Genomic DNA, 24783 nt, shown 5'->3' with positions numbered 1-24783 from the left:
ATTAAAACAAAAAACAAACAAAAAAAAAAAACTCACTTCTATAATAATGAAAGGAAAAAAGCCACTAGAACCACTCATGAAGAGTTTGTAATTTTTTTTTTTTTTTTTTTGGAGACGGAGTCTTGCTCTGTCAGCCAGGCTGGAATACAGTGGCACAGTCTCAGCTCACTGCAACCTCTGCCTCCTGGGTTTAAGTGATTCTCCTGCCTCAGCCTCCCAAGTAGCTGGGATTACAGGCGCCTGCCACCATGCCTGGCTAATTTTTGTATTTTTACTACTAAAATACTCTCTACAAATGGGGTTTCATCATGTTGGCCAGGCTGGTCTCGAACTCCCGACCTCAGGAGATCTGCCTGCCTCAGCCTCCCAAAGTGCTGGGATTATTGGCGTGAGCCACCACGCCTGACCAAGAGTTCATAATTTTGTTTTGTGTAACGTTGCTGGCACTGACTCAGTTTCAAATTGATTGCTGGTAGCTGAAACACAAATACCGTGTTTTCAGATATCCTGCCCTGCTCATTCTTACTAGAGAGGGGCAGGTGCCTGCTTTATCTTCCAACACGGAATTAACAGGGAGGCCCAGGTTCACAACGTTCTGATTAACCCGAAACAGAGAGCTCTTTATCCAGATTGGTGCCACTTGGTGGTTTTCCATATAAACCCGTGGAAATGGCTGTTTGTGCCCGGGGACGAAGTTGCTAAGCCCCTCTGCTGTTCCATCCTTCTGGGAAGAAAATTGGTCAAGTGAGAAAGTCCAGCTAAAGAAAGAACAATGAACTGCCCAGGAGTCCACGGCAGCCTGCAGCCTTCACAGTCACTCAGACCCTAAAGAGCTGCAAATGGGATTGACTTTCAGCTGGTGGGCAACACGCACCCATGCTGATTGCTCAATATGGAAACTCTGCCCTGTGCATGGGTCAATGGTGCGGCCCCAGCCCCAGACCAGCAGTGAGGGGGTTACCACCTGGCTGGTCAGGGCTGTGTCTGGAGTCGAGTCTGTGGGTGCAGGTCCCGCTGAGAAGGGTTTTACGCATTGCGTCTCGTTTCTCACATTCACTCACACATCAGCACAATTCTCAGAGGCTGTGTGGCCCTGCGACTTCCTGAAGAAGTCTGGTGCGGTTGGGGCACCAGATGGAGTTGTCACTGCCTCATGCGACCCCTCTTCCCCACTCTCTGCCCAGCTGCCCCTCACTGGCTGCACCCTGGAGGTGGCCCTGTTCACTACAATAAGCAAAGTCGCTGAGTCGGTCAGGATGAAGCACTCCCTTAGGAAAGTCGGGGCTCACCAGTTATTACACGGATTCCTCAGCTAGCGAAAGAAAGGGGTTGCAGTTGAAGGAAGATGGTTCATGTCCCTCAGGTTTTAAGCCATTCACTGCTGAGCTGAAGCCACCTGATGGGCTATTCCTATCACACAGGAAAAGCATCTAGGGCACCGTCTTGCACCCTTCAGGGCAGCCACTGGAGCTGTCACTGTCGTTAATGGCCACACTTCCTAAGGGACGTGGCCTCCACCGCTCCACTGGGCCTCAGATCTTACCACAAATTCACTGTTTTATTTGTCTCTCACCAGCAGCAGATCAGGTTTCAGGGCAAATGCTGAAAGAACAACACCTTCCCAAAATTCCAATGTGGATCCTGGGATATTTAGAGGTAAAATGGCGTGATGGCTGAGACAGGTTTTAAAACACTCCAGGGAACAAAAAAGTGGGGGTGGATGAGGACAGATAAAATAACACAGCAAAATGCCAAAGTGTTGAAGCCAGGTGGTGGGTCCGTGACTACTCATTGAACTATTCTATTTTGTGCACGTTTCAAAATGTCCGTAATAGAAAGTAACAAATAAATAAACCTATTTTTTTAAATGATTAAAATCCCCTTCTAGGGTAAGTAGCTCTCCCAGGGTCCCACATTAGCGAAGGGGGATACAGAACTCAAACTCAGATTTGTATTGTTGTTTTCCAAAAAGTTCCAAGTCCAGAGTTCTTGGCACTCCTTGATATGTGGCTAAGGCTAAATGCCAAGGCAAGGGTAGTGCCAAAAGATATACTAGCGATATCAAACATCTTGTTATCATGTACCCTCCTGGTAGTCCTAGCTACCTTTACACTGTTTGTTTCTGTGCATACCAAATGTTAAATATTAAAAATGTTAAAGCCTGCTAAGGAAGACTGTAACGATTGCCATCAGCTCACCTGTCGCAGGTCTCCAGTGGAGACACTAATAATAAGAGTTGGAAGAATCATGAAGCAGGCATTGTAGAAGAGCACTCCGTATTTCCCTAGCTCCTGCAAAACAAAAACATAAAAACCACTCAATTTTAGAAATATGAGGCATAGATTTCCTGGAGCCATTTATTCAACTGCATATTCATGCAAAGTTAGAATATGCATTCTGAGCAACTCTACTGGACTATTTTCAGCAAATTTCTGACATAAAATGCTTCATGTTGAGGGTACTGAGATTTTGGAATAAACATTTGTTTTACACCAAAACTACAGAGAAAACACATGGCAGTGGAAAGCCTCTAGGGTTCCATTCATCTCCAGCATTCTAATTGTGTGGGGTTTTTTTTAAGCATGTTATTCAAAATGGGAAATCTGGAACAAAATAAAGAACATTAAAATGTGAATATAAACAAAACTCTTTAAAACATCTGCTCTTTCCATTAAAGGACAGCAGCATTATACATTTACTTTCATTAAAGTGGCCACACCACTTCACCATTTTCAAAAAAGGATGACATATTGTGATTTTCCAAAGACAACAAACCTGTTTTTGTAAAACTGCTACCGTTAAAAAAAGGAAAAAAAAAAAAATGCCCATGCGGGGGGGGGGTACAGTACAGATTTAAAAAAAAAAAAATAGCTCATAGAAATAAGCCTGTTGGTCAGAGTAAACTCCCTCATCCAGCACAAAGAGCCTGGAACAAAGAAACATACGCCTGACTCATCCTCCCGGGCTTCCTGTAACAGCTGGGGGTGGGGGAGGGATGGGGCCTCCACGTGACAGGCAGCCACACAAAAGCAAAGCTCCTCTGCCCCAGCCCCTCATCATCAGAAGCAGCAGCTATTGCTGGACAGGACCTTACAAATTATCCATTGCAGTCATTTCATTCCACAGATGAGGAAACTGACATTTGGAGAAGTTAAGGTTCAAAGTCACAACAGCCAGTAAGTAGCAAAACTTGTGTCACTAACGCACATCTCCAGACTCCAAACTAGTGCTCTCAGAACAAATATTGTGACCCCTGACCTTGCCTTGGTCATTGATGATGCCAGTAAAAAAGTTAGTTTGCCTTTCACATTAATCCCTTTTTATACATTCTGAGTGTGCCTCTAAACTAGTAGCTTTTCCCATCCTATCTCATTTTCACCCAAAATTTTGCAAATAATAACTTACACAGACAAGATAATTGAAAATAAATTAGTAATCTACAGGTCATATTATATACATTAAATGACATGCCAACTGTATACATTCATTTTCATTTTTCATATAATTCTAGGGCCCAGATGACAAAGCCAAAAAGCCATAGGCAGGGTCTGGTACCTTTGGGTCCATTTTCTGTTTGGTATAAACTCCATTTGCTGCTGTGAAGATATCATTCAGGAATACAAAAATATAGCCTTCTAAGTTAAAAGCAAGGTCAGACCTGGGAGGGAGACCACAAAAGGAGAAGGATTATTCAAAAACTCCTAACTTGGCCTCCAAGCCCGCCTGTTTTACCTTTCCCTAATCAAATCCACTTTTCTGTGGCACACTGTGTGGCAGTGAATGGTTAATTCCTCTGCTTTGCCTCCAGACAAAAACCAAACCAGCCCATCAGGTGGCTTCAACTCAGCAGTGAATGGCTTAAAACCTGAGGGACATGAACCATCTTCCTTCAACTGCAACCCCTTTTTTCGCTAGCTGAGGAATCCGCATAATAATTGGTGAGCCCCGACTTTCCTAAGGGGAGTGCTTCACCCTGACCCACTCTGCAACTTTGCTTATTGTAGTGAACAGGGCCACCTCCAGGATGCAGCCAGTGAGGGGCAGCTGGGCAGAGACTGGGGAAGAGGGTCGCATGCAGCAGTGACACCTCCTTCTGGTGCCCCAGCCGCACCCTGTCCATCCTTCTGTGTGACCCCTTATTGGCTCCTTTCTTCCCGTTCTTTTGAAACATCTTCTCTTCCATTTCCATTATAAATAGCACCAGCGTAAAAACATTTGGGGAGCTAAGACAGGAACAAGAGGAAGAGCAACAGCTGAGCCACGATGTGGCCCACCCACCTGCACTTGATGGCTGCAGACAGTGCTAGACCATGCCATAATTCACAAACACACACTGCCAGGGAGGAAAACCTTTTCCTGTACCCTCTTAGGTTCACTGTCTGGGGGCCTGCTAATGTAACTGATAAAAGACAGATTAACAGGAGAAAGAGAATACAAATCTGATTAATATGTTCCCTAAAGTTCACAGAAAATAAGTGAAACTCAAAGAAACAGTGAGGCTTGGGGACTTACATTGTGACAACGGAAAGAGGATTTGGGCTTCAAGGAACAAATAAATTGTGTAACTGTTAGAAAGTAACCAGGAAATCTATGGTGGAAATGATGAACGAGAAGGGTTACTTTCAGGTTTGTTTATGCAGATGCATCTCAGGGCCCATCCTCCATCCAGTGATAGGAATTGTTCTCCTCTTCCTGGGATGGGAGAAGGGGCCCCCTTCACAATGGGAAACTGATTCCCTGTTTTTTAGGCAGAAAGGAGAAGGCAGCAAACTTCCTGATCTGTGGATTCTCAATTGTCCTCGGCTCAAAATAATCCCGATCCCACAGTGGCATAGTTTGGAGGGGTATACCCTAAATCTTCTTCAACGTCAAAATGAGATTATTTCTAACCAAAGAGAGTGAAACAGACCAAAAACTGTGCCAAAATCTGAATATGCAAATTAAGTTAGACTTTTGTTTGAGGCCTCCACACATTATTAGCTACAAACATGTTTGTGAGAAGGGAAGTTAATTTTAGTCATCGTAGGTCAGAATTCTCTCTCAGTCACAATTTAAAAAAAAAAAGTCCGGGCGCGGTGGCTCAAGCCTGTAATCCCAGCACTTTGGGAGGCCGAGGCGGGCGGATCACGAGGTCAGGAGATCGAGACCATCCTGGCTACACGGTGAAACCCCGTCTCTACTAAAAATACAAAAAATTAGCCGGGTTTGGTGGCGGGCGCCTGTAATCCCAGCTACTTGGGAGGCTGAGGCAGGAGAATGGCGTGAACCCGGGAGGCGGAGCTTGCGGTGAGCCAAGATCATGCCACCACACTCCAGCCTGGGCCACACAGCAAGACTCTGTCTCAAAAAAAAACAAAAAAAAAGAAAGGATTTTCAGCCGGGCGCAGTAGCTCATGCCTGTAATCTCAGCACTTTAGGAGGCCAAAGTGGGTGGATCACCTGCGTTGGGAGTTCAAGACCAGCCTGACCAACATGGAGAAACCCCGTCTCTACTAAAAATACAAAATTAGCTGGGCATGGTGTCACATGCCTGTAATCCCAGCTACTCGGGAGGCAGAGGCAGGAGAATCGCTTGAACTGGGGAGGCAGAGGTTGCGGTAAGCCAAGATCGTGACTCCAGCCTGAGCAACAAGAGCGAAACTCCGTCTCAAAACAAAAGGATTTTCTTCAAAATAAGGGTCTTCCAAATTTCTTACCTACCCACATGTGATTTAGCATGAAGAAGAGCAGAGTCTGCTGCCCCCTTAGACGGCAGAGCTAAGTGAGTGGAAAGAGGATGGGAGGAGACACTGCCCACCTCCTGGGAGAGCTGCAGGAGAACTCCTACTCAGGGGACCAAGAGTTCCCAGCAGTGCTGTTCCCACTCCCAGAAGCCTGGGCCACTGTCAAGCGGCTTACCCACCGTTTGTTTAGGCCAGTGGTGACAGCACAGACATTTCTGAAGAATTTACTTGTTTAATCAATTAGAGCAGATTCATGTAACCCTTGCAGTTGTTCAAGAGATCCTCCCATCTTGGTCTCCTGAGTAGCTGGGACTACAGGCAAGTGCCACCATGCCCGGCTAATTTTTTTATTTGTATTTTTGTAGAGACAGGGTCTCATTATGTTGCCAGGGCTGGTCTCAAACTCCTGGGCTCAGGCAATCCTGTCGCCTGGGCCTCCCAAAGTGCTGGGATTGTCAGAGGCGTGTGAACCAGAGCAACTCCATCTTAAACAGGAGCTGGGTAAAATGAGGCTGAAACCTACTGGGCTGCATTGCCAGGCGGTGAAGGCATTCTAAGTCACAGGATGACATAGGAGGCCGGCACAAAATACAGGTCATGAAGACCTTGCTGATAAAACAGGTTCCAGTTAAGAGGCCGGCCAAAACCCACCAAAACGAAAATGGCCACAAGAGCGACCTGTGGTCGTCCTCACTGCTACACTCCCGCCATCACTGTGACAGTTTACAAACGCCAGGGCAATGTCAGGAAGTTACCCTATATGGTCTAAAAGGGGAGGCATGAATCATCCACCCCTTGTTTAGCATCATCAAGAAATAATCATAAAAGGACAACCAGCAGCCCTCGGGCTGCTCTCTACGGAGTGGCCACTCTTTTATTCCTTTACTTTCTTAAAAAACTTGCTTTCACTCTACACTGTGGACTTGCCCTGAATTCTTTCTTGCACAAGATCCAAGAACCCTGTCTTGGGGTCTGGATCAGGAAACTTTCCTGTAACAGGATTACAGGCATGAGCTACCACACCCAGCCCAGATGTTGTATGTTAACTTTTTCTGGCCATGTGACTTGCTTTTTGAATAAAATGTAAGAGAAGGTGACACATGTCACTTCTGGGTGAAACCTTTAAGAACCAGTACACAATTCCCCACATTCCCTTTTCCTGCTTTTTTGGCAAAGGAAGTGCCCTCTGAGGCAGGGACTCCATCAGCCTGCATGCCTGAGTAACCACATGGAGCAGAGCCCTCTCACTAGCACTGCCTAGTGTTGGGTGGCGTGTGTGGCAGGGATGGGGTGCATCTGGTGAGTGAAGTTACTGCCGTGTGGAGGTTGTTACAGTGGCATCACCTGCTCATCGTACAGTCTGATCTGCCACTGCTTGCATCTGGATGCCCTAATGTAAGAGGAGAGCAGGATGGGGTCACTGCTGGTCTCTAGCTAAGCACTCACGGCTGATCTGTGGCTAAGTGCTGTGAATGCCAGCAGCCAGGAGGGGATCCATTCTGTGAGTGCCAAAGGAAGGGCCAGCCTGAGCATGGATTCTCCAGGCTGGCTCTTGGTTGAAAGTCAGATGCTTTTGGAACCCCAATTTACCCTTTCAGATCATTTGTAGACTGTCCTTACATATGCGAAGCACAGACTGGATTTCTGCTCCCTGGTTCTGGAAACGTGCCTGTATACACATGGTAACTGAAGGTCCATTCCTCACCAAAGACTTACCAACAGTTTTATAAACCATTTTTTGTGAAAGTCCTTAACTGGCTGTAAGTCAGTGGTTTTCAAAATGAGCCCTAAGGAAGCTGGAAGAGAGGGGCTGTGCTGGGGAGACCTCAGAGTGCTGTGGGAGGAGCCCAGGGAATTTCACCCCAAAATATGGTACCCTGGCATGCAGATTATTTTACATGGAAAGCCCTTGAAGGGCAGCAGATGCTGAAGAGGTTTTTCTTGGATACTCCCTTTTAGACCTTAAAAGACTGCCCACTCATGAGAACACACTTGCTTTCCATCCCCCTCTCTGACATCTACTGCAGAGAACAAGACTGAGGAATGCAGTCACATCTGGGCAGACTTTAAAAATATAATGTCTGCCTTTCGGGTGCAAATTCCAAAGAGAATCAATCCTTTACAATTTCTGTCTCCCAGGTCCATTCATTCTCTCCAGTTATCATTCCTGACCTCTCAAAAGCATTGTCTCCACTCCCTGCCCTCCCGTGAAGAAGGATATAGAAGCACCTGCACCCCACTGGGTCACTGGGTGGCCGCTCTCCCGTGATCTCTACCCCAGGCATGGGAAGGTAAATCTGTGTCTTTTTCTCTTCTCAATCTGCTCTTTTGTCAGTTCCTTTTTTTTTTTTTTTTTTTTTTTGAGATGGGAGTCTCACTCTGTTACCCAGGCTGGAGTGCAATGGCACAATCTCGGCTCACTGCAACCTCCACTTCCCAGGTTCAAGCAATTCTCCTACCTCAGCCTCCCGAGTAGCTGGGATCACAGGCATGTGCCACCACACCGGGCTAATTTTTGTATTTTTAGTAGAGACGGGTTTCACCATGTTGGCCAGGCTGGTCTCTAACTCCTGACCTCAGGTGATCCACCCGCCTCAGCCTCCCAAAGTGTTGGGATTGCAGGCGTGAGCCACCACAGTTCCTTTTTTAATGAACCTTCAGAGAGTAGAGGGGAAGCTGTCTCCTTTAGCCCAAAGCCTCTCCCACAGAACTCCTCCCTTTTTAAACTACTTTATTCCTAAAATTTCATTCCAAAAAAAGCCTGTCATGATAGACCAGGCTCTGAGCGCTGCTGTCTAATGGGTGCTGGCACTATACCCACGGTGTGAACTGGAGCACTGAAACCACAGAGCCAGCTTTCAAGGAGTGAAGCTCAGCCCATGGCCAGGACTAGGGGAGAGAAAGGTACAGATGAAACATTAAGTAATAAACCTTAGTCTGCACAATGGACTAAATACATTTATAATAATAATAAGCATGATTTGTTTTTCTTAGAGACAGGATCTTACTCTGTTGCCCAGGCTGGAGTGCAGTGGTGCAATCATTGCTCACTGTAACCTCAAACTCCTGGGCCCAAGAGATCCTCTTTCCCCAGCCTCCTGAGTAGCTGAGACTCCAGGCACACACCACCATGCCAGGCTAATTTTCTCTCTCTCTTTTTTTTTTTTTTGGTGGAGATAGGGTCTCACTATGTTGCCCAAGCTGATCTCAAACTCATGGGCTCAAGCGATCTTCCCACCCAGGCCTCCGACAGTGCTGGGATTATAGGGGTGAGCCACCACACCCAGGGCATGTAACTATTAACATGCACTATCCACCATGCATGCTATAACAGAGAAATCTGAGCACCTGCCTGCCCATGAAGACTTACAGTCCTTGTTATTCCTTTTGCAAAATAATTATTAAAGTAGTAGTCGTGCACCAGTGTTAGCTCATATCCCAAACATACAAATACATTTAGCATTCTACCATCGGAAATAGCAACTGCTAAGGTATCATGGAATAATAAAATAAATCAGCACACAAAGGCTTTGTAAGTCTGTTATTGTTAATCAAATGCCTAAGAACTTCTCAAGTAAAGGTGTGTGATATTGAAGACAAACATTCAGTAAGAAATGTAAACAGTTCACTGCTTTTTGTGAAGAAGAGCTGTATTAATATCTTGCAATGCTCTCTTCACATATTCTCAGAAATTTTCTGGCCAAGGTGGGACCCACTTTGACTTTCACAGGAACACACAGGGATTCCACTAACTTCCACAGATTTGTCTCCTGGCTGCTCAATTCAATGGCAGCCAGATGGAAAATGAAAAGCAGAGGATGGGGCTGGGCCTATTGTGAAAGACACAAAGAAGTTATTGAGCAGGAACAGTCCAAAGTCTTACCCAGCTGCTATGAAAGCCCCGAGAATGATGGCAAAGACACTGACGATGATGTTGAGCGAATACTGCTTCCTGTAATAAATACATAAATAAAGGAAAGGGAGCAGACAGGAAAACATTGAAATATGATTCTATTTTTTAAACAAATTGAAAATAGACATCAACAGTTTTACAGCTAAAATCTAGCAGACGATGCTTAATGTAGAGAAAGCACTAAAAGTGTTTCTAAGTCAGACTAAATTTACATTATTTCTTAAGCAGTTTTCTTAATCTAATTACAAACTGATTTCTCTGTTCTCACTAGAGAGATACTGGGACAAAATACAGAAGCGCTCCTGCTGGTGGATCTAGTGTGTACGGACTGATAGTGAGTATTTGAAGATTAAGATAATATTCAATACAAGGGTTTAAAACACTGAACCACCAACCAAAATTCACATTTCTAAATAATCCTCCCGGCAAAATCAAGAATCAACTTTTTGGATATCAAACTAAATATCCTTATGAGAAATTTTATACCAACAATATAAAAATTAATTTCTTCTGATATTATAATCACTGCATCAGAATTGACATCCCTCATACCCTGCGCACCTATCCTGTATGTATACATGGACAGTTTCTCTTCTGTATTCAGAAATTGGTATATATTCCATCTGGCTCAGGAAACAGGTTCACATCTGTTTTGGAGTTTCTGTTTCCTTCTTTCTTATGATTTCTTCTTTGGTTTTTTTTGAGACGAGTCTCGCTCTGTCCCCAGGCTGGAGTACAGGGCCGTATCTCAGCTCACTGCAGCTCCGCCTCCGGTTCACGCATTCTCCGCCTCAGCTCCGAGTAGCTGGGACTCAGGCGCCGCCACCTCGCCCGGCCTAGTTTTTTGTATTTTAGTAGAGACGGGTTCACCGTGTTAGCCAGGATGGTCCGGATCTCCTGACCTCGTGATCCGCCCACCTCGGCCTCCAAAGTGCTAGGATACAGGCATGAGCCCCACGCCTGGCCTTTCTTTTCTTTTTTTTTTTTTTTGAGAGGAGTCTCGGCTCTGCACCCAGGCTGAGTGCTGTGGCCGGATCTCAGCTCACTGCAAGCCCGCCTCCCGGTTCACGCATCTCCTCCCAGCCTCCCGGGTAGGCTGGGACTACAGGGCGCCGCCACGTCACCCGGTAGTTTTGTATTTTTAGTAGAGAGGGTTCACCGTGTTAGCAGGATGGTCTCATCTCCGACCTCGTGATCCGGCCCGTCCGGGCCTCTCAAAGTGCTAGGATTACAGGCTTGAGCCACCGCGCCCGGCCGCCTGGCCTTTTCTTATGATTTTCTACCACAAACATGCATTATTTGTCTATGGTAAAATTACAACTTTTAAAAAATCCCTCATTAAGTTCTTAGGGAATCACAGAAGCACCCAACTACTTTTAAATGAATAAACTATTTGTCCTTAAATTATTGCCCAACTAGCAATGGCTACTAGAATTTGCTGGGTAAAAGAAATGCAGTGGGTGGGAGACACACTGGAAGAATGGAGGAAAAACAAAATCACCCGAGTATGATGGTCTCCAGAAGTAAGGTAAGTGGAATGGTGAATTTCCTGAGCACGGTGAACATCGGCAGGCTGCCAGGAAAAGAGTGAAGCATGTCAGACACCACGAGTTGGTTGGCTGGTTTTTTCTTTTACATGTTTTACATTTTTAATTAAGCTTACTAATTTTCCAAATTAATTTTCACATTTACCATTAACAAATCACATTAAATAATAACAATAAATGGAGATTAAAAGATTTCATGCCACTTTCACTTAGCAATTTATTTACTTATTTTTTTTTAATTTATTTTTGGAGACAGAGTCTCACTGTGTTGCCCAGGCTATAGTGCAGTGGTGCAGTCTCGGCTCACTGCAACCTCCACCTCCCAGGTTCAAGCAGTTCTCCTGCCTCAGCCTCCTAAGTAGCTGGGATTACAGGCGCACGCCATGACGCCCGGCTAATTTTTGTATTTTCAGAAGAGACAGGGTTCCACCATATTGGCCAGGCTGGTCTCTAACTCCTGACCTAAGGTAATCCACCCGCCTCAGCCTCCCAAAGTGCTGGGATTAGAGGCATTAGCCACCGCACCCGGCCTTCACTTGGCAATTTAAGACACCATTCTGTCCAACCATTCTAAAGGTTATGCTGAAACTACTTCATGATGTGAACCGATACATCCTTTGACAAATCAAGTCAGGCCTATGCATCGTCATTAAACGGTCCTGACCAGCTGGGCACGGTGGCTCTCGCCTGAAATCCCAGCACTTTGGGAGGCTGAGGCGGGCGGATCACTTGAGGTCAGGAGTTTGAGACCACCCTGGCCAACATGGTGCAACCCTATCTCTACTAAAAATACAAAAATTAGCCAGGCATGGTGGTGTGCACCTGCAGTCCCAGGTACTCTGGAGGCTGAAACAGGAGAATTGCTTGAACCCGGGAGGCAGAGGTTGTAGTGAGCCAAGATTGCACCACTACAACCTCTGTCTCAAAATAATAAAAATAGTTTCTGACCTTGGACCTAATTACTTCTTCTTGGGAAACTTATTCTAAGGTAATAATCGAAAGACAGGAAAAAAACCACATGCATAAATGTGTTCACTGCAGTGTCTGTGGCAAAAACATCAGAAACAACCTAAATGTCAGACACCACAATGGTTAAATAAATTATGATACATTCAGTTGAGGGAACATGATATTATAACTGTAATACAAATACTATTGGAAAATTAATATTAAATAAAACAAATGGATACAAAGCTATATAGGGTCTACAATGTAACAAGATACATTTTGTATACAGAAAAGGGCTGCAAATGATTATTTATTTATTTATTTATTTTGAGACAGAGTCTCACTCTGTCACCCAGGCTGGAGTGCAGTGGTGCAATCTCAGCTCACTGCAATCCCCACCTCCCGGGTTCAAGCGATTATCCTGCCTCAGCCTCTCGGGTAGCTGGGATGACACCATCACACCCGGCAAATTTTTGCATTTTTAGTAGAAACGAGGTTTCACTATGTTGGCCAGGCTGGTCCCGAACTCCTGATCTCAGGTGATCCACCCGCCTCAGCCTCCCAAAGTGCTGGGATTATAGGCGTGAGCCAACACGCTGGGCTAAAAATTAGTATTTAAAATTGTCTGTTAAAAGGTAGAATTATGGGTGATTTTCTTCCCCAAATTTTATGTAATAAGGCTATATTTCCTTAAAATATATACTTAAGAACCTTTTACCTACTCCTAACACCCAGAGATTCCAGGATGCAGCTGAATGCATAGTCAACAGACTGCCAGGGCTGCTAAATGCCAGCCCATCTCCACCTGCTCCTAGATGCGACCCTGAGCGGCCGATGAGCTAGGGAAAGAAAGTCAGAGCCAAAACAGCAGCACAGGAGGAGAGTGGCAGCTCAGCCAACCAGACCCCAGCACAGGCTTCACATTCTCAACCATGATGCATCCAGAGAACAGCTGCAGAAAGAATGTTCAGGAACTTTATATTCACACCTAAATATGTCTTATGAGACTGGCTGGACCTACATGTTTCAAAGCTGCAACAACAACAACAAAACGTTTTATATTTTCAATTACATTCGGAAAGTATTCTAGATTATGCCTTTTAAAAGCAAATAAGGTATACATAATGGTTAAAAGGTGAATGTTTTCCCCCAATGATCAGGAACAAGACCAGGATATTCACTCTCACCATTGTATCTATTCAACACTGTACCTGAGGTTCTAGACAATGCAATTAGAAAAAAACAAACATCTCATTTGGAAAGGAAGAACTAAAGCAAATCTCTATTTGTTGTACAGAACATCTTCTATACAGAAAATCCTAAGAGATCCACTTAAAAATTATTAGAACCACAATAAGTGAATCAAGCAAATGTGCAGGAAACAAAATGAATATACAAAAGTCAAATCTGAATATTGCTCACTAGCAATGAGCAATCCAAAAATGAAACTAGGCCGGGCACAGTGGCTCACACCTGTAATCCCAACACTTTGGGAGACCGACGTGGGTGGATGACTTGAGGTCAGGAGTTCAAGACCAGCCTGGTCAACATGGTGAAACCCCACGTATACTAAAAATACAAAAAATTAGCTGGACGTAGTGGTGCGTGACTGTAATCCCAGTTACTCGGGAGGCTAAGGTAGGAGAATTGCTTGAACCTAGGAAGCAGAGGTTACAGTAAGCCAAGATTGCACCACTGTACTTCAGCCTGGGCAACAGAATAAGACTCCATCTCAAAAGAAAAAAAAAATTAAGTTAGCAAAGCAATTTCATCTAAAATAGCATCAAAAAGAATAAAATTCTTAGACACAATTTTAACAAAAGAAGTGTAAGACTTGTGTGCAGAAAACTACAAAACATTGTTTAAAAAAAAAAATTAAAGAAGCCAACAGGTGCGGTGGTTAATGCCTATAATCCTAGCACTTTGGGAGGCTGAAGTGGAAGAATTGCTTGAGGCCAGGAGGTTGAGACCAGCCTGGGCAGGGTCTTGCTCTGTTGCCAGGCTGGAATGCAGTGGCATGATCTTGGCTCACTGCAACCTCCGCCTCCTGGGCTCAAGCGATTCTTGTGCCTCAGCCACCTAAGTAGCTGGAATTATAGGCGTGCACTACCACACCCGGCTAATTTTTGTATTTTTAGTATAGGTGGGGTTTCACCATGTTGATCAGGATGGGTCTCGAACTCCAGACCTCAAGTGATCCACCTGCTTTGGCCTCCCAAAGTGCTGGGACTACAGATGTAAGCCACCACGCCAAGCCAAAAAAAAGTATGTTTTTTAAATTAACCGGGCACAGTAGTGAATGCCTGTAGTCTCAGTCACTCGGGAAGCTGAGACAGGAGGATGGCTTGAGCATAGGAGGTCGAGGCTACTGCAGTGAGCTATGATCACGCCACTTGTACTCCAACCTGGGCAAGAGAGTGAGATACTGTCTCTAAGAAAAAAAAAAATTTTTTTTGAGACAGAGTTTCGCTCTTGTCGCCCAGGCTGGAGTGCAATGGTGTGATCTTGGCTCACTGCAACTTCCGCTCCTGGGTTCAAGCCATTCTCCTGCCTCACCCTCCCAGGTAGCTGGGATTACAGGTGTCCACCACCACACCCAGCTAATTTTTGTATTTTTAGTAGAGACGGGGTTTCACATGTTGGCCAGGCTCGTCTCAAACTCCTGACCCCAGGTGATCCACCTGCCTCAGCCTCCCAAAGTGAGCCACTGTACGTGGCCTTCTAAGAAAATTTTTAAATTAAAAAAAGAAAGCAATGAAGACCTAAATAAATGGAAAGACACTCCATGTTCATGGATCAAAAGACCTTATGTTGTTAAAACCTTATGTTATTAAAAAGACTCTTCAAATAGACACACGGATTGCTACAGTTTGGATATTTGACCCTTTAAGCCTCATGTTAAAATTGGATCCCCATGTTGGAGGTGGAGCCTAGTGGGTAATGTTTCAGCTGTGGGGGCTGATTCCTCACGGATAGATTCATCAACTGGGGCCAGGGGGTGAGTTCTCACTCTGTTAGTTCCCATGAAGGTTGATTGTTAAAGGAGCCTGATAGCACCCCCGATCTTGCCACGGGATCTCTGCACACACTGGCTCCCCTTCCCCTTCTGCCAGGAGTGGAAGTAGCCTGAGGCCCTCACCAGATGCAGATGCTGGCGCCATGCTTCTTGCGCAGCCTGCAGAACTGTGAAGCACAGGAACCTCTTTTCTTCATAAATTACCCAGCCTCAGGTAGTCCTGTACAGCAACACTAACAAACTAAGTCACAGATTCAACATAATCCCTATCAAATCTTAGCTGGCTTTATTTATTCTTTTTTTTTTTCTTGCAGAAATTGACAAGCTGATTTTAAAATTAATAAGGAAATGCAAGAGAATTAAAACATCAAAACTATCTTGAAAAGAACAACAAAGTTGGTGTACTTACACTTTCCAATTTCAAAATTTAATACAAAGTTACAATAATCAAGACTAGCTAGTACTGGTTTAAAGATAGATAGATAGATAGATAGATAGATAGATAGATAGATAGATGATAGATAGATAGGCATGGTGGTTCACTCCAATCATCCCAGCAATTTAGGAGGCTGAGGCAGGCGGATCCCTTGGGCCCAGAAGTTCAAGACCAGCCTGGGCAACATGGTGAAATGCTATCTCTACAAAAAATTAAAATAATTATTAGCCAGGTGTTGTGGTGCACACCTGTGGTCCCAGCTACTTGGGAAGCTGAGGTGGGAGGATCGCTTGAGCCTGGGAGGTCAAGGCTACAGTAAGTAGTGACTGTGCCACCACACTCCACCCTGGGTGACAGAGCAAGACTCTGTCTCAAAAAAATAATAATAAAGATAGATATACAATCAAGAGAATAGAATTAAGAGTCAAGAAATACATTCTTAAAATTATGATCAATTGATTTTCAACCAGGGTGCCAAGACAATACAATGGAAAAGAACAGTCTTTTCAACAAATGCTGCTGCGACAACTGAACATCCACGTGCAAAAAAATGAATTTGAACTTCTATCTCACACCATATACAAAAAATTAGCGCAAGAGCTGGGTACTGTCACATGTGCCTGCAGTCCCAGGTACTCGAGAGGCTGAGGTGGGGAATCATTGGAGGCCACAGTGAGCCATGACTGCACCAGTGAATAGCTACTGCATTTGAGTCTAGGTAACACAGCAACATAGAAAGACCTCATCACTTAAAAGAAAAAATTTTTTAATTCCCTGAGATGTATTAAAGACCTGGATATAGGATCTAAAACTATAAAATTCTTAGAAGAAAGTATAGAAGTAAATCTTTATAACCCTTCAGTTAGGCAAAGCCTTAGATAAAACATCAAAAGCACAAGCAACAAAAGGAAAAAATAGAAAACTGGAATTCATCAAAATTAAAACTTTTACAGGCTGGGCACAGTGGCTCATTCCTGTAATCCCAACACTTTGGGAGGCCGAAGCAGGCAGATTGCTTGAGTTCAGGAGTTCAAGATCAGCCTGGGCAACATGGTAAGACCTAGTCTCTACAAAAAATATAAAATAAGCCAGGTGTGGTAGTGCACACCTGTAGCCCCAGCAACTCAGGAGACCGAGACAGGAGAATCGCTTGAGCCCAGCAGGGTGAGGCTGCAGTGAGCTGTGATCGCACCACTGCAATCCAGCCTGGGTAATAAAGCGAGACCCTGTCTCAAAAAAATAAATAAATAAATAATATTTTATAAATGGATAAACAAAATGTTATATATATACACACACATATATACACACATATATACGCATATATATACACACATATATACACACATATATGCATATATACACACGCATATATGCATATATGCATATATATGCATATATACACACGCATATATAATATATACATATTATATATACACCTGCAATGGAATATTAATCATCTTGAAAAGGAATTAAAATCTGACACCTAATATAACATGGATAAACCCTGAAAATATGATGTAAGTGAATAAGCCAGTCAAAAAAGGCAAAATATTATACGATTCTACTTGTGTGAGATGTCTAGAGTAGGCAAATTTGTAGAGACCTAAATGTAAAATGTAAACTACAAAATTCTGGAAGATAGCACAGAAAATTTGGATGATCTTGGTTTGATGATGGGTTTCAAATTCAATACCAGAAGTATAATCCATGAAAGAAAAAAAATGATTGTGAACTTCATTAGAATTAAAACTTCTGCTCTGTGAAAGACAGTGTTAAGAAAATAAAAGATAAGCCACAAACTAGGAAAAAAATATTTGCAAACCACATATTTGATAAAGGACTTGTATCAAGTAAATGAAAATGCATGAATCCATGATAAGAAAAAACAACAAACAAACAAAATCAACCCTCCCTGGTCACCATTGAAGGTGTCAGGACACTAATTTATTAGTCTGAACACTAATAAAGGAAGGAAGCTTTTATCCTGCTTTTCCTATATGAAATGGTGAAAATCTGTCCTTACTGAAAAGTTTATGCCGGGCGTGGTGGCTCATGCCTGTAATCCAAGCACTTTGGCCTGTAATCCAAGCACTTTGGGAGGCCGAGACGGGCGGATTACTTCAGGTCAGGAGTTCAAGACTAGCCTGGCCTACACGGTGAAACCCTGTCTTTACTAAAATACAAAATTAGCTGGGCATGGTGGCAGGTGTGGAATCCCAGCTACTTGGGAGGCTGAGGCAGGAGAATCGCTTGAACCCAAGAGGTGGAGGTTGCAGTGAGCCAAGATCGCACCACTACACTCCAGCCTGGGTGACTGAGCAAGACTCCATCTCAAAAAAAGATAAGATATCAAACCCTTAAAACATTAACAGTGAAATTGATCCATTTAACAGCATTCCAAGAAGGATAAGGTATTATGTGCCCCATAATCAAAAGACCCTGAAATAGGCCAGGTGCAGTGGCTCACACCTGTAATCCCAGCACTTTGGGAGGCTGAGGCAGATGGATCACGTGAGGTCAGGAGTTCAAGACCAGCCTGGCCAACATGGTGAAACCCCATCTCTACTAAAAGCACAAAACTTAGCCAGGCGTGTTGGTGCATGCCTGTAATCCCAGCTACTTGGGAGGCTGAGGCTAGAGAACCACTTGAACTCGGAAGGTGGAGGCTGTAGTGAGTCAAGATAACACCACTGCACTCCAACCTGGGCGACAGAGTGAGACTCCATCTCAAAAAAAAAAAAAAAAAAAGACCCGGAAATAAATGCAGATGCAAATTTCAAATGTATACAGCACACACTTGAAAATGTCTGTCATTTATTCTTCCCTTCACCAAACCTAGTCTACACCAACCTGAGGAGATGTTCCTGCTCTTATAAAACGGAGACGAAACCAAAAGTCACACAAAATCATATTCATACCAACAATCGTACCTGGATAAATCAGACCTTCTCTACCTTAAAGTCTACAGCTCTCATATTGTATGTTCAGGCTTGAATATAATAAAAAAAAAATAAGCTTTTTAACATTCCTAAAATCATTGGCCAANGTCACAGATTCAACATAATCCCTATCAAATCTTAGCTGGCTTTATTTATTCTTTTTTTTTTTCTTGCAGAAATTGACAAGCTGATTTTAAAATTAATAAGGAAATGCAAGAGAATTAAAACATCAAAACTATCTTGAAAAAGAACAACAAAGTTGGTGTACTTACACTTTCCAATTTCAAAATTTAATACAAAGTTACAATAATCAAGACTAGCTAGTACTGGTTTAAAGATAGATAGATAGATAGATAGATAGATAGATAGATAGATAGATGATAGATAGATAGGCATGGTGGTTCACTCCAATCATCCCAGCAATTTAGGAGGCTGAGGCAGGCGGATCCCTTGGGCCCAGAAGTTCAAGACCAGCCTGGGCAACATGGTGAAATGCTATCTCTACAAAAAATTAAAATAATTATTAGCCAGGTGTTGTGGTGCACACCTGTGGTCCCAGCTACTTGGGAAGCTGAGGTGGGAGGATCGCTTGAGCCTGGGAGGTCAAGGCTACAGTAAGTAGTGACTGTGCCACCACACTCCACCCTGGGTGACAGAGCAAGACTCTGTCTCAAAAAAATAATAATAAAGATAGATATACAATCAAGAGAATAGAATTAAGAGTCAAGAAATACATTCTTAAAATTATGATCAATTGATTTTCAACCAGGGTGCCAAGACAATACAATGGAAAAAGAACAGTCTTTTCAACAAATGCTGCTGCGACAACTGAACATCCACGTGCAAAAAAATGAATTTGAACTTCTATCTCACACCATATACAAAAAATTAGCGCAAGAGCTGGGTACTGTCACATGTGCCTGCAGTCCCAGGTACTCGAGAGGCTGAGGTGGGGAATCATTGGAGGCCACAGTGAGCCATGACTGCACCAGTGAATAGCTACTGCATTTGAGTCTAGGTAACACAGCAACATAGAAAGACCTCATCACTTAAAAGAAAAAATTTTTTAATTCCCTGAGATGTATTAAAGACCTGGATATAGGATCTAAAACTATAAAATTCTTAGAAGAAAGTATAGAAGTAAATCTTTATAACCCTTCAGTTAGGCAAAGCCTTAGATAAAACATCAAAAGCACAAGCAACAAAAGGAAAAAATAGAAAAACTGGAATTCATCAAAATTAAAAACTTTTACAGGCTGGGCACAGTGGCTCATTCCTGTAATCCCAACACTTTGGGAGGCCGAAGCAGGCAGATTGCTTGAGTTCAGGAGTTCAAGATCAGCCTGGGCAACATGGTAAGACCTAGTCTCTACAAAAAATATAAAAATAAGCCAGGTGTGGTAGTGCACACCTGTAGCCCCAGCAACTCAGGAGACCGAGACAGGAGAATCGCTTGAGCCCAGCAGGGTGAGGCTGCAGTGAGCTGTGATCGCACCACTGCAATCCAGCCTGGGTAATAAAGCGAGACCCTGTCTCAAAAAAATAAATAAATAAATAATATTTTTATAAATGGATAAACAAAATGTTATATATATACACACACATATATACACACATATATACGCATATATATACACACATATATACACACATATATGCATATATACACACGCATATATGCATATATGCATATATATGCATATATACACACGCATATATAATATATACATATTATATATACACCTGCAATGGAATATTAATCATCTTGAAAAAGGAATTAAAATCTGACACCTAATATAACATGGATAAACCCTGAAAATATGATGTAAGTGAATAAGCCAGTCAAAAAAGGCAAAAATATTATACGATTCTACTTGTGTGAGATGTCTAGAGTAGGCAAATTTGTAGAGACCTAAATGTAAAATGTAAACTACAAAAATTCTGGAAGATAGCACAGAAAATTTGGATGATCTTGGTTTGATGATGGGTTTCAAATTCAATACCAGAAGTATAATCCATGAAAGAAAAAAAATGATTGTGAACTTCATTAGAATTAAAAACTTCTGCTCTGTGAAAGACAGTGTTAAGAAAATAAAAAGATAAGCCACAAACTAGGAAAAAAATATTTGCAAACCACATATTTGATAAAGGACTTGTATCAAGTAAATGAAAATGCATGAATCCATGATAAGAAAAAACAACAAACAAACAAAAATCAACCCTCCCTGGTCACCATTGAAGGTGTCAGGACACTAATTTATTAGTCTGAACACTAATAAAGGAAGGAAGCTTTTATCCTGCTTTTCCTATATGAAATGGTGAAAATCTGTCCTTACTGAAAAAGTTTATGCCGGGCGTGGTGGCTCATGCCTGTAATCCAAGCACTTTGGCCTGTAATCCAAGCACTTTGGGAGGCCGAGACGGGCGGATTACTTCAGGTCAGGAGTTCAAGACTAGCCTGGCCTACACGGTGAAACCCTGTCTTTACTAAAAATACAAAAATTAGCTGGGCATGGTGGCAGGTGTGGAATCCCAGCTACTTGGGAGGCTGAGGCAGGAGAATCGCTTGAACCCAAGAGGTGGAGGTTGCAGTGAGCCAAGATCGCACCACTACACTCCAGCCTGGGTGACTGAGCAAGACTCCATCTCAAAAAAAGATAAGATATCAAACCCTTAAAAACATTAACAGTGAAATTGATCCATTTAACAGCATTCCAAGAAGGATAAGGTATTATGTGCCCCATAATCAAAAGACCCTGAAATAGGCCAGGTGCAGTGGCTCACACCTGTAATCCCAGCACTTTGGGAGGCTGAGGCAGATGGATCACGTGAGGTCAGGAGTTCAAGACCAGCCTGGCCAACATGGTGAAACCCCATCTCTACTAAAAGCACAAAACTTAGCCAGGCGTGTTGGTGCATGCCTGTAATCCCAGCTACTTGGGAGGCTGAGGCTAGAGAACCACTTGAACTCGGAAGGTGGAGGCTGTAGTGAGTCAAGATAACACCACTGCACTCCAACCTGGGCGACAGAGTGAGACTCCATCTCAAAAAAAAAAAAAAAAAAGACCCGGAAATAAATGCAGATGCAAATTTCAAATGTATACAGCACACACTTGAAAATGTCTGTCATTTATTCTTCCCTTCACCAAACCTAGTCTACACCAACCTGAGGAGATGTTCCTGCTCTTATAAAACGGAGACGAAACCAAAAGTCACACAAAATCATATTCATACCAACAATCGTACCTGGATAAATCAGACCTTCTCTACCTTAAAGTCTACAGCTCTCATATTGTATGTTCAGGCTTGAATATAATAAAAAAAAAATAAGCTTTTTAACATTCCTAAAATCATTGGCCAATTAAACTCAAAACTCCACCTTACTTTCTTAAATTACTAAATGTGATTGTCTTCTATATATAGTAGAAGCACTATCAATGGCAAAATCAAACTTAGTCTTTGTAACATTGGCAGCACAGAGGTGAGGAACCTTCCACCAGCCATTAGCCTGCACTCTACCTTAATTTACTTGTGCTTGATAATCCGCTTATGTGGTTTCCAACGTAGAGGAGAGGCAGAGGAAACAGCTTCAATAAAAAAAAAGAATGAATATGTGGTTAGAACTCCAATAAGCATTTTCCTTCACATATAGAAATGGTGACAGATACTTCGCCAGAGAGGATATTCAGACATTAAAAAAATGATTTTGGTGCGGCACGGTGGCTCACGCCTGTAATCCCAGCACTTTGGGAGGCCAAGGCAGGTGGATCACAAGGTCAGGAGTTTGAGACCAGCCTGACCAACACAGCGAAACCCCATCTCTACTAAAATTACAAAAATTAGCTGGGAGTGGTGGCACATGTCTGTAGTCTCAGCTACTCAGGAGGCTAAAGCAGGAGAATTGCTTGAACCCGGGAGGCAGAGGTTGCAGTGAGCCAAAATCGCGCCACTGCACTCCAGCTTGGGCAACAGAGCAAGACTTCATCTCAAAAAAGAAAAGAAAAAGAAAAGAAAAAGGGGCTCCTCCTCACTAGTCATCAGGGAAATGCAAATTAAAGCCCATAAGATGTCACAACACACCCACCAGATGAGTAAAATTTATTTATTTATGTATTTATTTATTTTTGAGACAGAGTTTTGCTCTTATTGTCCAGGCTGAAGTGCAATGGTGTGATCTTGGCTCACTGCAACCTCTGCCTCCCAGGTTCAAGCAATTCTCCTGCCTCAGTCTCCTGAGTCTCCTGTAATCCCAAGCTGGGGTTACAGGCACCTGCCACCATGCCCGGCTAATTTTTTGTATTTGTAGTAGAGATGGGGTTTTGCCATGGTGGCCAGGCTGGCCTTGAACTCCTGGTCTCAGGTGATCTGCCTGCCTCAGCCTCCCGAAGTGCTGGGATGACAGGTGTGAGCCACCGCGCCCCACCCAGATTAGCAAAACATCACATGACTCACATACCAAGAATAGGAAGCGACAGGGACTTCCATGCACACTTGTCAGAAGGTGAGCTCGTACAGCCACCAAGAAGAACTGTTCAACATTCCAGATGGAAGCTGAAGATATGCACGCCCCAGGGCCAGCAGGTCCACCCCCGATAGACACATTCCTCACTCATAGGCACCTTATGAACTGAATCTTGTTTTTCCCCACATTCACGTGTTGAAGCCTTAATCCCCAATGTGACTGTACTTGGAGATGAGGTCTTAACAAGGGAAGCCAGGTTACATGAGGGCATAGTGGTAGAGCCCTAGCCCAACAAGACTGGTGTCCCTATATGAAGAGAAGAGGCCAGGCACGGTGGCTCACACCTGTAATTGTAACACTTTGGGAGGCCAACAGAGGAAGACAGCTTAAGCCCAGGAGTTCAAGACCAGCCCTGGCAACATAGTGAGACCCTGTCTCTACAAAAAAAAAAAATTTTAATTAGCAAGGCATGGTAACAAATGCTTGTAGTCCCAGCTACTTGGGAGGCTAAGGCAGGAGGATCACTTGGGCCCACGCGTTTGAGGTTGCAGTGAGCTGTGGATGTACCACCGCACTCCAGCCTGGGTGACAGAGCGAGACCCTGTCTCAAAATAATAATAAAAATGAAAATAAAAACAGAAAAAAAAAGAAGTGGAAGAGATACCAGGAGTGCACACACAGAGGAAAGGCCACTGAGGACACAGTGAGAAGGTGGCCGTCTGTAAGCCAGGAAGCAAAGCCTCACCGGAAGTCAACCCTGCCAGCACGTAGGTCTTGGACTTCCAGCCTCCAGAACTGTGAGGAGATCCATTTCTGTTGTTGAAGCCACCTGGCCAGGGGTATTTTGTTATGGCAGCCCCAGCTAACACATGTATGCCAGGGTCCAACTTTTAAGTATGTTCAGGGTGGTACTTTTATTTTCTAGCCCCAAACTGGAAATATCCAAATTACCATAAATAATAGAACAGATAAGTAAATTGTGATATACTCATACGATGAAAATAAAAGAATACAGCCACACACAACACGGATGAATTTCACTATCATAATATTAAGTGAAAGAAGCCAGATACAAAAGAACATAGAGTTAGATTCCCTTTATCACAAGTTCAAAAGCAGGTAAAACGAGACTACAGAATTTAGGGATGTGGCTGGGTGCGGTGACTCAAGCCTGTAATCCCAGCACTTTGGGAGGCTAAGGTGGGCAGATCACCTGAAGTCGGGAGTTCGTGACCAGCCTGACCAACATGGAGAAACCCCGTCTCTACTAAAAATACAAAATTAGTCAGGCGTGGTGGTGCATGCCTGTAATCCCAGCTACTCAGGAGGCTGAGGCAGGAGAATCGCTTGAACCTGGGAGGTGGAGATTGCAGCGAGCTGAGATTGCACTCCAACCTGGGCAACAAGAGCAAAACTCCGTCAAAAAAAAAAAAAAAAAAGAATTTAGGGATGCATCCAGATTTAGAAAAATTACAAAGAAAGCAAGAAAATTATTGTTAGAAAAGTTAGGATAGTGGGTAAGGAAGACTTTGTGATCCCATTTCATGACCTAAGTAATGGTTTACAAGGGTAATTATTCATTCAATTACACATTCAAATAGGATGCCTTTTTCTCTATGTATAGATTTTACCATTTTAAAATGTTTTAAAATTATACTATAAGATAAAATAAGAGTAAGTAAGCCCAGTAATATTCTGGTTTTTCTAATGATGATTAGGTTGACAGCTTTCATATACTTCAACCTTTTATTTTTCTCTTTTCTGGATGTCCCTGATTTTTTTTTTTTTTTTTTTTT

General features: G+C 43.3%; 1 protein-coding gene across 1 annotated transcript in view; it reads right to left on the bottom strand.

The window, feature by feature from the left end:
• SLC35D2 (solute carrier family 35 member D2) overlaps positions 1 to 24783 on the bottom strand; it is a 66790-nt gene that overhangs the window by 17158 nt on the left and 24849 nt on the right. The window contains exons 6-10 of the mRNA XM_017871459.1: positions 22045 to 22112; positions 11138 to 11209; positions 9607 to 9675; positions 3556 to 3658; positions 2199 to 2291 (exon numbers count right to left, since the gene is read on the bottom strand). Of these exons, the coding sequence (XP_017726948.1) occupies positions 2199 to 2291; positions 3556 to 3658; positions 9607 to 9675; positions 11138 to 11209; positions 22045 to 22112 (405 nt within the window). The remainder of the gene's footprint in view (positions 1 to 2198; positions 2292 to 3555; positions 3659 to 9606; positions 9676 to 11137; positions 11210 to 22044; positions 22113 to 24783) is intronic.

Source organism: Rhinopithecus bieti, unplaced genomic scaffold, assembly GCF_001698545.2.
Source record: "Rhinopithecus bieti isolate Rb0 unplaced genomic scaffold, ASM169854v2 scaffold_6063, whole genome shotgun sequence".
NCBI classification, from domain to species: Eukaryota; Metazoa; Chordata; class Mammalia; order Primates; family Cercopithecidae; genus Rhinopithecus; species Rhinopithecus bieti.
The sequence above is the reverse complement of the archived record's forward strand: the minus strand, read 5'-3'. Positions and strand labels throughout refer to the sequence as shown.